The 14,076-nt window shown below is 38.3% G+C and overlaps 1 protein-coding gene across 1 annotated transcript in view; it reads right to left on the bottom strand.

The window, feature by feature from the left end:
* Positions 1-14,076, bottom strand: part of SLC35F1 (solute carrier family 35 member F1) — a 248,675-nt gene that overhangs the window by 26,767 nt on the left and 207,832 nt on the right. The window contains exons 5-6 of the mRNA XM_040552702.1: positions 9,382-9,538; positions 4,319-4,371 (exon numbers count right to left, since the gene is read on the bottom strand). Coding sequence (XP_040408636.1) covers positions 4,319-4,371; positions 9,382-9,538 — 210 coding nt within the window. The remainder of the gene's footprint in view (positions 1-4,318; positions 4,372-9,381; positions 9,539-14,076) is intronic.

The following is a 14,076-nucleotide window of genomic DNA, read 5'->3' as shown; positions in this document are numbered from 1 at the left end:
AGAGCATGTTGTTATTGACTAAAAGTTGCAGAAAATCTGATTGCCCAAGTTCTGAAAGGAATTAGCAGAAAAAACAAACCAAAACAAAACCCAAAGTCCTTATGATTTGTGTCTGCTTGTTGATCCACTTAGTTAAAAACTCTTTAGAAAAGCCAGCTAAATGACAAAAACAGCAGTTGCAATTTGAGTCCATCAGAAGCATCTGAACTGAAGCGTACATTCACCTGAAACAAATATAGCAGTCATGAAATGTCAGTAGCAATATATCAGTTGCTATGGCATGATAATGAATTTGACTTTATATTCTGAATATGGATAATCACGGCAAGAACTACTTTTATTAACAAGTAGCAAATTTTTAAAGTGCGTATTGCATGTGGATAACTACAGAATCAGTCTTAAGCAATGCTTGAAAGAGTTGTTGTATGCAACTCTGCAACTCTTCTGCAGTAGGCCAATGACTGCATCAAGTGGAGCACAGTTATTAACAAGAAATTGTTTGCAGACCACCATTTTATGTCAGCTTTTCTTCCAGGCTTAAATTAAGAATAGATCAGGCACAAAAGCCATTCTGGACTCCAAGTCGACATTCTCAAAGTAAAGTCTGCAAATCACCAGCTGGCCCATCAAATCCCTTCTAGTCATTGTGGATTTAATAGATATATTCAGGTGCTTTGGTGGGTTATGCTCTTAATTATTAGCATTATATTATGGTGCTGTCTTGGTGTTCATATTCCTTGGCAGGCAGCTACATGCACTTCACAGATTGCTTTTCCAAAGGGTATTCCAGTTCCAGTGGAAAATTGCTTAAACTGCATCTGTCCTATCAGAAGTTAATGTAGAGCAGCATTTCATTTATGTCTTAAAACACATATAATACCCACCACCTGGATGGCATCTACTGGTGACAATAAGCAAGCTGGAAATAACATCACTTGATTTTCAGATACTGTTTCTAGAAGACCAGTTTTCAGAATAGCCTTGGGAATCACCACTAGTGCTGAAGTCCCAGGTGATGGCACCTGTGCCTAACCAGGCACTGAGTTATCAGTACTCATGGCTTGGAGCAGATATCGGAAGGAAACAAACTGGGAAGTTAGAAGGTACTTTTGAAATGATCTGCTCATGAGCAGGTCTGTGTTAAAGCCTGATAAACTCATCATTCAAAACTGTATGCTTCGATGCATCGTCCTAAAATGAAGGTGTGATGTGTATGAAGACCATTGCGGGTAGGATTTATTACACCTAACTCTGGACATACACTGAGGCTTGGTGCTCAATGAGGAGATTTGGAAATTTTACAGTGCAGGTTGTCCAACCTCTTTTAGACAATAATGTTAGCGTAGTATGACTTGTATCATGCCTATTTATTTCTGCTGATGATAAAGGGAGTCTGTTTAACTAAATCAGATATTCACATCCCAGATATCTAAAACTGGTGAAAGAAATCCCACCTTTTCTTTCAGTGTTCACTCTGATGGGCAATGTCACCACTTTTGCATGATTGGGTGTGAATGCCTGATAGGTGTCTAAACCGGGCACTTAGGATCATAGGAGTGTGGGCAATTCAGGGCTAGAAGAGAGCTTGGAGGTCTCTAGTTCAACCCTTGCTCAAACCAGGCTCAGCTGTGAGATCAGACCAAGTTGTGCAGTACTTTGCTCAGCCTGGTCTTGAAACTGTTGAGCACGGAGCCTGGACAATCTCTCTGGGCAGCTTGTTCTACTGCCTGCCTGTTCTCAGAGGGAAAGAGATTTTCCTTTTATTCAGTCTGAATTTCTTATTTCAATTTCTGCCCATTGTCTCTCATCCTGCCATACACCAATATGAAGACCTTGGTTCTGTCCTTTTGATAACCTTCTTGTGGGTAGCTCTTCGAAGCTTTCTGTTCTGGAGGCTGAACAAGCCCCAGTCCCTCAGTCTCTCCTCACCCATCTTAAGACAGGCCATCTTTTCACTAATGGGCAGGAACTCCCCCCATGGACTGCTCTAAAGAGTACCACCAAAATTAACATGTCTGGGGAACTTCTGTTTTAGCTGCTTGAGCATGCTGGTTGAATTTTGCATGTTTTAGACCTGATATTTTTACTCCAAAAGTTATTGTTTCATTGACAGGAAATAGACTCAACTATGATTTTTTTTATATTGTCTTCCTAGAATAAAAACTATCCAAAAACATTCAGAGCCTCTGTAACATAGGACACTTCCTCAGAGAGTCAAACTGGCTTTTCTCTTAAACAAAATTGATGTTTGTTTATTTGTTATTATTTCATGTGTCATTCTACAACTGTGTCATGGTCTCAAGTGAAACCACTCAATCAGCATGGTACAATCATTCTCCTTTTGGTCAGATTGTCAGCACTTAAACTTTCAAGGATTTAAGCAGAGCTACACTGATTTATACTAGCTGCAAAGATGATACTATGCACCAGGGGAATTTCCAAAATTAAAAACAGGAGGGCCACAGTCTGTTTTAAACATGGTAGACATAACAGATAGGCTTTAGATCTCAATATTTGAAAATCATTTGCATTTTACATCAGCTGAAACGTAGTTCATACATTCTTAATGACACAATTATGGCAGATGGCAACAGGCCACCTTGAGTTATTTATCAGGTTGCCTGCTGTGACTTTATCACTACCATTCAGAAGGCTGATGATTTAACTCTGCTGGACTGCAGGCTTGAGTCTGCCGCAGTGGGTAACTATTCAGGACAAGGCTGTGAACACCCTGACATAGATTTGTCAATAACTACTTGACAATCTTGTATTACTGTTGAAGCAACGGAAAGCACACCAAGTAGATGTGCAGGAAGACAGGGAAGAACAAAAAGCTACACATTATTGTTGTCATTTTATCCATGTTTAACTACACCACACTTTCAATTATCATTTTAACAAAACAAGTACATATCTATGATGCTCTTGCTATGATGATCTTCTACTGAAGAGCAGGGACTCTTTGTAATTACTGACTAACTTTTGATGACATTTTAATGTCATCACAGACCAAGTACGACTTTATTTTAACGGCATATTTCACTAATATTATTACAACAGAACTCCCATGAAAGTATATATGACATTTACATGCATAGTAGATTAATTCACTATGACCATTGCTAGTTTCATCAGTACCAGATTAATTATGTCCCTGAGCTCCTTATCATGAAGTATTAACAAACACTGATGCAGTTATGCTAATGACCACAGATTAAAGAAGGCCAATACACTTATGGGATGCAGCTGAGAGTGTTTCTCCATAGACACGTTAAATTGATGTCATTTAGTTTTACTGCTCAACCATCAAATATCCAAGACTTCTAGGTAGAATGTTTTGTGAAAGGTGCACTCTTTTTATTAAGCTTTAGTGTGATAAGAGGAAATGGTGAAGGAAGTTTAACGAAAACAATGGTGTATCCCATAACTTGTATCTCCAGTCCTCGGGGATTCCCAGATAATCAGTTGCCTTTGCATGCTTCTGAGCCGTTATTTTGACATTCATTATGAGACTAGGTAACAAGCTATTGTCAATGGATTGCCAGAACTTGAATTCCCTGCTATGTGTATCAGCTATTAGCACTCTTTTATTTCTTCTATTGTTGTAAATACTAAAGGAGTGATTATAGGGACTCTCGTTTCCTAAATGTTGATTTGCTTTTAAAGCAAATAATTTGTTGGACTAATTAGGAAGGAGTCTTAGATCATAAACTCAGCTTTGAAACTAAATAGGAAAATACGATCCACTGCATAGCAAAACACCATAAGAGCTTTATTGTGCTTGATGCTACCTAAACTTGTCTAAAAGACACATCTGCTATATTCCACCAAGACTACTTGGAAAGCAATTAACCATTTGCATACAGAAATGCTCCCCTTGGAAATGAGTTTATGGGGCTATAACACGCACTGCAAGAACTTTTATGGTTTTTGTTAGGTTCCATTTTCTTTCTTTGGCATCCATTGAAAAGGTTTGGCTCTTCATGACTACCTCATTTATTTGTCTCAGTGTTGCACTGAATCTTAGAACAGAACCCTATTATTGTTTTACTTCACGGCTGTCTGAGTAATTATCTTACGACATTCATAAGCACTTCTTCAGTGCTTAACCTAATGGTGCAAGATAAGCATAATATGACATTGGGAGGATGGATTATTTAAGAATGGTTATGAGGCAAGTGGTTCAACCTTTGGCAGACACCAGTGGAAAAATCACAAACATTGGCTTCCATGAAATTTTCTTTCTGCTTCCCCAAAGGTGGGTTGTCTCCACACCTCCTTCAGGAGTGGTCTTCAATGAGGTAAAGTGTTTTCTTACCTATTTGCCAATCCCAGGGAACTTTCAAAAGCTCTTTGTGTTCCATGATTGCACTGGAAGAGAAGAGAAGGCAAAATTTGATGGAAGAGAACAGAAGTTAAATTACTTCCACTCATTCAATTCAAATGCTGGACAAAACAACATAAATAACCTTATAACAAAAAATGCAATCAGACTTTGCTAATCCACTCTGGCATTAGCCTTGTTCCTTTGTGTTTGAAAGATCTTAGGGCAGTAATAAGACGTGATAGCATACAATTTGCATTGGTTTATTTCCAGCTCTCTGAATATCTGCCCAATATCTGCCCATCCCTCCACACATTCAATCCTCTTGTCCTCTTAATATTCTGAAAGCTTTTGAACTTTAATGATTAATAATGTATCTGTCTGAGTTATTCACCCTTCAGAGTGGCTCTGCAGAGTCAAATAAATAGGGAGCTGAGTAAATCACTGACATGAGGTGGCAGATATCACAGGCTGGGTTTGAAGAGAGTACTGTGATTCGTTACATGCTGAGACAGTTCAAATAGTCACAGCAATGAAAGTCATGAAACAAAACTAAGGATGGGCCAAGCTGCAAAAGTCCACTTTCAATATCTTGCAACTCTTGTATTTTACATTAACATCAAGATCCCAGATACAGAAAATTCTAAGGTGGCAACAAGCTACCTTCCCAATTCCGTTCTGCTCTTTCCAGTCCAGGGAAGAGTAGGAAGCTCACTCAGCCAACTGTTTTTTTCTGCTCTGTGATTTACAGATAACTGCTGCTGTGCAGAACTCTGCATGTTAGTCTGGGCACTGTTTTTAAAAAGTATAAAACATGGAATTACACAGATCGAAAAACAAAGTACCTAGTACAAAAAGTGGTATGTGGGAGACCAACTCTAATAGTAAAACTACAGGAACTCAGTGATTTCCACATTAATATGGTCTAGAGAGTTGCATCCTGGAAATTCTAATTTGCTTGCTGTTGATGTGTGGCAAATCTAATACTGTGGTAGAATAATGAGATTATTTTGTTTGCAGAATAACTAAATTATAAGTGTCTTTGCATGCATAAGGCATATGTCTCTTTTGTCAGCAGTTCTTGAAAAAATATCATGAAAACAAACTGCAGCGTCTCTTGCTGTGGCAAGCAAATTTTAATATAATTTAAATATGTGAACATTATTTTCACACATTGCATATCCAATACAAAGAAAGTAGAAAACAATATACTGTGATCTGTGGTTCATTATGATCTGTGAAGCAAAGAGGGGTAAGAGCAACTTTGCCATAGGGCTTCATTTAGTGATGCCTGATTCATCAGAGAATGGAACCACTATGATCTTCTAAAGGTTGATGTGACTGGAAGAGGTCCCTAAGAACTGAAAAGAGACAAATGCAATGTTCAGTTTCAAAATAGGGAAGGAATTATAGCCTGGCCAACCTTACTCTAGACTTTGGGAAGATGATGGAGCAAATGTTCCATTTCCGGGAAATGAATGATGAGGAGATGACTGGGAACAGCCAGCACAGATTTATTAAGAGCAAACCATACCTGACCAAACTTACTGCCTTCTATGATGAGATGATTGGTTCAGTAGATAATGGAGAGGGAACAGACAAGAGGATGGAGTGTAATCTTTCTTTGCTAAAAAGCTTTCAACATGATTTCTCAAAAGATCCTTAGAGATTGAAGAGATATGGATTGGATTTGAGGACCATCCACACGGGCAATGGAAAACCATACTCAAAAAGTAGTGATCAACAGATTGAGTCTTCTGTCAACTGGTTGGTGTTTTATGTCTTCATTTACAATCTGGAAGATGGGATGGAATGCACACATACCAAGTTCACAGCGGACAACCCATGGGAGGAGCAGTAGATGTGTTGCCATTCAGAACGACTAAATAGGCTGGCAGAAACCTCATGAAGTTTAAGAAAAATAAATCTGTACTCCTATACCTGGAATGGAATAACCCCATGCAACAGTACAGGTTGGAAGCTGACTGGATAGGAAGCTGCTTTCTAAAAATTAAACTCCGAGTCCTGGTGGACATGAGTCAGCAATGTGTCCTTGCAGTGGAGAAGGCCAACAGCATCCCAGGCTGTGTTGGTAAAGAGTTGAGCCAGAAAGCTGAAGGAATTGATTTTTGTGACAGCAGCTGGAGTACTGTATCCAGTTTGGGGCTCTCCAGAACAAGACAGACATTAACAAATTGGAGGGAGTACAGTAGAACTCCATCACGATGGTCAGGTGGAGCACATGATGTAAGAGGAAATGCTGAAAAAGCGGGGGGTTTTCAGTGTGAAGAAGAGAAGGGTAGCCCAAGGGGAAGGAGGATGGGACAATATACTTGCTGTCTTAAGTACCTAAGGGGTGGTTATAGAAAAGATGGAGTAAGACTTTTCTTGGAGGTGCACAGTAAGATGTGAGATAATGGATACAAGTTGCAACATGGAAAATTCTGATTAGATATAAGGAAAAAAATCTTGGTTAAACACTGGAATGAGTTGCCCAGAGAGACTGTGGCATTTCAATTCTTAGAGATGTTCAAAAAATCAACTGTACAAGTACTCGAGCAAGCTGACTTTGAATTTAGCTTTGAGTTGCTCTGTGTAGGGTTTTGAACCTGATGACCATCAGGGATCTATTACAAAGTAAATTATTTTACAATTATGTGATTCCACCAGACAGAATTATGTCAATTTTCTGTGTAGTTACTATATCCCCAACTCTTGTAAACTACTTTTGTTTTGTTTTGACATTCTGTTCCTCCCCACTTTAATCACATTCAGCCCACTAAACCTCACCTTCCACAATGCCTGGGTAGTTAGCCAACACTTTTCTTTACTTCACTGTTGAACTTTCTGATGCCTTAGCACTTCCTTTGCTGTCCGACAGACATTATCTGACTTTATTCTCTGTTATGGTCTAATATCGAGCACACTTGCTAAATGGTTCTAGAAAAAAACAGTGTATTTCTTGAAAGTCCCTTTGGAGACAGATCCCTCTATTAGTGCTGAAACTTGAACTAACATGAGTTACCCATACTTATGTATATATTTTTACACACAAAAGGTAAGTACAACAGCTTTTTGCTACTGTATGAATTTGATATCAGTGCATGCCAATACAGGGAATATTCACTTGTGGATACTATTTTGCCTTTCCTACAGTCAGCATAGTTCTACACATTTTTCAATACCTTCCCTTCTTCAGAATTGTACTGCTTGCTCCCTGTAAACCCCATGAACCTGAGACCTACACCTCCAGATGTATCAGCACAAATATATTCTAAATCTCCACTTTGTGGATGCCAACCAAACTTTGACCAGTGCTTTTCCTAGCATGCTAGTAAATGGTCCTATTTCTGAGATATTCCTTCCCCGGTCAACTTCAGTTTATAAGACCTAAAGGTCCTATTTTGTACCAAAGTGGCCAGTAATCTTTCCAAAGAAAGATTCTGCCATTGTAACCTGGGGTGTTGTCTTTTAACAATTGGTATATTTAGTTAGATTTAACCTCTGTGAACTCATAACTATGTGACTGACATCTGTTCATTATTACAATAAGAGATAAAAAAGAGCTGAATTGCTTCATGGAACCAAGTAGCAGGAACATTAGCGGCCTTTTACAAAATGCAAGCTTTTGCCATCTCATCAAAAAGGTCCATATGTAAGCAAAGTGTGGGCAGGGCTGCAAAAAGTGCCACAATATCACTGGCAGCAAAAAGCTGTACAGGCTGGGGAGAAAAACCTGTTGTCAAGAACTTCTGGGCCAAAGGTTGACTAGAAAAACCTTAGAGGTTTCAGCAATGAAATGGTGTTTTTTTGTTTCCTTCCAGTTGTGTCCTCCATATACAAAGATACCTTGTTCCAGCACCAGCTTCTTACCAGCAAAATAAATCATAGACTGAATTGTGACTATCTTCTTGAGTCAAGGAGGATGGTAATGGTACTATAATTAAAATCAGGAATACGAGACATATATTACTGTTTCAATGCACAGAAAGACAAGAGGACTGTTGTGATACTTTCAGAATCAGCCAGTACCTACCTACCACAAATACTCTAGGTAACAAAAATGCTTTACCCAAAGATACTAGGTGCATTTACATGATCTTGCATTCTCTCTCTCTATATATATTTTAAAGAACTGTTTGTGTGTCAGGCAGTTAATATAAATCGTTTTAAGTCATGTTTTCAGATCCCACATAAATATAATTAGCTTTCTGGCTAAAGAAACAGAACTAATTAAATGGAATTAATGGGTCATTGTTTTGATGAGTCTCTGTTCTTAGAAGCTGATTAGCTCAGATGTGCAGGTAAGCAACTTGTTTTTGACTGATAATCAAAAGTTATTGTGTGTGACAAGTACCAGTGATGGATCTGTGTAAAATGTGACAATCTTGCACAGTGACTTTTACTACACTCTTATCAGTCACAGTATTGCAACATTGGAAACTACCTCCCAGATCCTAGGCCTGCAGATGAGGTGCTCATTAGGTGCAAGTGGATATAGATATGACTCAGAAGATCCTAAAATCCATGTCATAATCTTCTGAGTACTAAATACTTCAACATGACCAAATTTTTAAGGATGTTTTCATTATATCTGCCATATCATAATGTAATTAATTGCACAGAACAAACCAAACAGCAAAATACCTTCTGAATACATGTTTCCTACCTGTTTAGAAATCTAAGTGATTTTGCAAAAGTGTGAAACAGAACTTAGAGTGTAGTAGAGAGTTTGCTGTTCGTAGACCAGACCAATATGAAGTATTCACTTGTCTTCAGGCAATAAGATGGTAGGATATGTCTGCTACTCCTCCCCCCCGTGTGACTACTTGAGGAAAACAGTGCTTGAAACAGAGTACTAAGCTACAAATTTGTGTAACTGTATTTGTACTCAAATCCAACTATCTCAAATATTAAAAACAATGCAAATTCCAAAATTAGCAGATACCTAGTCTCCACAGGAAATGGCTACCTTCGGAGAGAGGGGTACAGTACCTCAAAGGAGACCACAGCTGCACTTATTTGAATGACCTTGGAGCTCAAACCTGCTCACTTACAGCTGAATTCCACTGAAGAAGGAGCCAAAGAGTCCAATCATGCCCAGGAACTCCACTCGACTTAGATTTCGGACGATGTATTCCTCACAAACATTCGAGATGCCGTATAGTGTTGCTCCACCCAATACTAAGAGATCCCCTATTAGTTTATTTTCACCTAGAAATAAACAGGGGGAAAATCAGAATGTCCCAAAACAACGACCTTTTGTCTAGAACTGTTGCAAGTTCTGCCCCATGGGTTAGAATCCTCAGATACTAGGTAGCCCATATCTGGGTCAATAGGCTGAATGCAAATGTTTTTTCATTCAATTATCCCAACAATATCTAGCAGAAGTGAATGGAGAGCATTATCCTTGCCGTGGATAAGAGAATCTGAAGGATAAGAACATGTTGTAAAAACTAAAGAAACCATGTGGTACTCTTTAGTGACTAAAACTTTTTATTATTATCACATATTTTTCCAGATGGAATGGGTCTCAGCTATACAGAACAGTTTGCATCTTATCTTGAAATTTAAGCAAAAACAGATCTAGTATTTGGATAGGAAAACAAGTGAAAAATTCTGTGTACCTGTGAAATGAATGAAGACATCATTACGACCCCACAAGTGACCTCATTCTCACATGAAGCCATTTGACAAGAAAGAGAGAAGGAAGGATGAGGTGTAGACAGGGTGATGATAATGACAGAGATTTTTAAAGGAGGCTCAATTAACATAGCAGTACCTAATGCATAAAATGAACAACAAAATCTATTTTCAGTACCTTCAGGTATATATAATAACAAAAACATTGTGTTATCAAAGAATGTTTGAAACCTTTCTACGTTTTGGAGTCTTTTATTACTTGGGGACAGGGTGGGCTGCAGAGAGATTTGATCAAGATCAAGTTTCAGTTTGAAAACTGAGGCCCAAGTTTTGAAGCCTAATACATGCAATTTCCTCTGTTGAATGATTCCTACAAGAGCTACAGCTTCACAAAGCTGCCAGATATTGCTGCAGAACCAGAGAAATCCAGAAGAACTGGTTATAAAGGATTTTCCTTTGAAAAGGTTCAGTAGGAATTCTGAAACATTAGACTGCATTTCTTTTGAAAGAAACCTTGTTTTCCTGTAAAATGGCTCAATTAATTTACTGATTAACAAAATACACTTTGCAGTAAATAAAAATGGAAGGAAAACATTCCTATTGGTTCAAGGTGATCTTTTCAAAATTTTTCTTTGTGGTGTTCTTTTAAACCTTCAATTTTCATTCCAGCTCACAGCTCTGAAATTTCCAGTGAGGAGGAATTTATGAAAGTAAGAACAGTCATAACAGGGCAGACCATAAAGGTTCATTTATTCCGTATCCTGTCTCCAACACTAGCTATAAGCATCAGAAAAGTACAAGTTGCTTAGGGACAAATAAGAACAGGGCAAATATTTAACACACTCCCACTCTACGATATCTTTTGACTCAGAGATGTATCCTCTGTGTATTTAGTAAATGCTAGTATTTACTACATTTCTCTTTCATGTACCTCCATTCTCACTGAATTTCTGTTTTGCAAGTAATTTGACTAACAGCAGATTTATATTTGACAATTTATCTTTTTAAGATCCGGTACTCTCCTTTTACCCTTTTGCAATCAGCCACAGAAGATGCCCTTAATTTAAAATAAACACTAGCACTTTATAAAACCTCTTCTTACCCCTGATGCATTCCATGTTCCACAGTGGCTCTAATCACCCCTCACTGAGCTCACTCATTTGGTATTTGTTACAACTACTCACTGGCACTTTGGGGAAGTACTGCTGAAAAAGCTTTTGACCTTAGAGTTTGGCTGTGCTGAACTGCTGAGACAAAAATATCATCCTTTGCATGTGCGAGGCAAAGACAACTCTGAGGCTGAGCGTTTTCACACAAACAAGATGGACCCAAGCACCACCTTGTGATGGCTCTCCCCAGACCTCACTCGTGCTTGGTGAGCCTCAAACTTCAGAGCTTTCACAGATGAGAATGCCAAAATCTGGTCAGAGCAGTGGTATGACTAGCCCAGGAGCCACCTCTGGCACGGGGAGCATAGACTGCCTGAGGGAAGTGTAAAGAAATAGGGAAGCACCGAGTGCTTCTCGGCAAATTAGGGATTTTCTGAAATTGAAGTTGCATTAGACCATTGAACTTATTAGATCCTGATGGATTTTTTATTAATTTGTGTAAAGTCATTTTCAGACCATGTATTTTTGACCTCTGCAACAGCCCGTGGCAGTAACTTATGCAGTGTAAGTATGCACTATTAAAAAGTACTTTGTGCTTTTAGCTTCTCAGCCTGATACCAAAATCATATTGAGAAGCCCATAACTTCTGTATCTCAAAAAATATTTAAGAATCACTCAGTATTTACCTTCTTTATAGCACTGAAGACTTTATGCACCTTTACCATATCCTGTCTCTTTCTTGTCTTTTTTAGGGGTTGAAAAGTCCCACTCTACCTATGGTCTCTTCATTCTGAAGTCATTATATGCCCTTGAACAGCTTTTTCACCTTTCTCCATTCTATGGGCTTTTTTTTCTGTTCATTTCTTTTTGAGATTAGATGACTGGAGTAAAACATGGTATTCAAAAGGCAAGTGCATCAATACTTTATACAGTGGCATAACAACATTTTATACTATGTTTTTTGTTTCTTCCCTAGTAATTCTTAGCATCTAGGTTGTCAAATGCTTTTTCTTTGCTTCAAGAGGCTGACTTCGGAATTTTCCCCCAAGACTAACATATCCTAACAGAGATATTTTCAAGGCTATTTTCATGGCTGTAAAATCCACATGCATTTGCTGTTTTTTTTTCTAAGGAAATACATATCAACTTCATAGGGGCACTCTAAAGACATTTAGGGTAATACAGTTTTACTCGACCAATCTAATGGCACAGGTCATTCTTCTGAAGAAACACAAGCGCAAATTGCCAAAACAAGCTTTGCATTATTCATTGTTAGGACATCGGATGTTCTGTGGAAGCAGAGGTCAGACAGTCCAGAGAGGAGTTTATGTTTTGGGGAGTAGTTATTGCACTGAAGTTTAACATAAATAATTTATATTTGAATTATGTTCTCACACAATCGCTTTTCAAACCCTATCTAGGCCACTTTGCCACATTTTTACCTTACCCTGAAGCATTAGAGGTGGTTCTCTTTGCTTTTGATTATAACTACTGATGATTATAACATCTAAAAATCAGACTCCACATCCCATTTTAGACTAAACACTGACGTTCAGAGACTGTGGTCAGCTAAAGCCCTGAAGTGCTTTGAAAATCTGGATGAAACATTTAGATCCCTGTGACTTAGGCCCCTGTGTACTACGGGAGCACATGTGCCAAGGTACCTTGGGGTAATAGGTCAGAAAAAAATGTTATTTTAAGGTTTACTTGGCATGTAAGGTGACAATGCACCAACTACTTGGTAGTAACTGCTTTGCCCTTCAAGAAATGTGCAAAACACGAGTCAGGGTACAATAAAAAGAGGTAAATTATCGTATATTTACTGAAAGGTGAGACCATGCCTGCAAATTATACCTAATTCTTGCAGACAGTTTGGAAAATACCTGTTAATCTCTTGGTGATGCATTTTAAATCCATGTTTCCTTGCTGTACTGGTTTGCAGGCTAGATTGCTGTATGTGGTGGATGCCTAGCAGAGACTTAGGGCACTTCTAATGTAGTAAATACTAGGGTTAACAGGGGCAAACAGGTGTCAACAGTTCTTGTCCTCTAAAATATAGAAATAACAAAAGAATTGAGTGAGGACTAATGCAGATTCATTGTTTTTGGTGTATTCCTTTCTTTTGTTTGCCCAGTCTTGAGAAATATCATATAAATGGCGTGGAACTATTTAATGACGAGTTTCTTGAAATCTTTCCTTTTGCTGCCAGTATTTATTTTATTTGCATTTTTTTAATGCATAGCTTTACCCTTTCAGCCAGCTCAACCAAAACAGTTTAACTATTTTATTCTGTTAAAGAGAATATAGCAATTTGGAAATATACTTTTACATTTTAATAACACCCTTCTGCCACTTAAAAAAGCTGCAGTCTCTGTCATATGTGGCTTTCTACTATATTTCTTCTCTGGGTGTAGAAATAAGCACACACAAATTTTCATATGTAGGTTCAAATTAAAAGGCAATAAAGTATCTTAGCAGATTTTTCTGGACATATTACATAACAGCTATACCCCTGCTTTATTAATGAATATGGCAAATAATATCTAATTATTGCAAGTAGACTGCAAAATGTAAGTGTTTTTCATTCTGTTCCTTGTCCACCTTTCTGCTGAAGTCCATTGCCTTACAGGCTACTGCTGAACCACAACTCACGTGCCCTAGCATGTTACTCCCTAAATTATAGGGACACAGGATGTTTCTCCCAGAACCCAGTGTTGAAATCCCAATCCTTCTGAAATCAGTCATTCCTAAGGCAGCTTTGGTTTGCTAATTCCAAAGTACAGAGTATATTCTTTCATTTATAGGTTGGACAGAGCTATTTCTGGAGGATTGCAATGAACTAAAAGTCTTCAGAACAGGGATAAAAGTGGGCAGGAAGATATAGTGGGTACTGTCCCAAACTTCCCTGTTTTCTTGAGTAGCATCCTGGCAAATGCAGTTCTTAGAGCACTTGCATTTGTATTCAGAAAGAATTTTAAATCCCAGTGTATTATGTTCAGC

This window comes from Cygnus olor, chromosome 3, assembly GCF_009769625.2.
Source record: "Cygnus olor isolate bCygOlo1 chromosome 3, bCygOlo1.pri.v2, whole genome shotgun sequence".
Lineage (NCBI taxonomy): Eukaryota > Metazoa > Chordata > Aves > Anseriformes > Anatidae > Cygnus > Cygnus olor.
The sequence above is the reverse complement of the archived record's forward strand: the minus strand, read 5'-3'. Positions and strand labels throughout refer to the sequence as shown.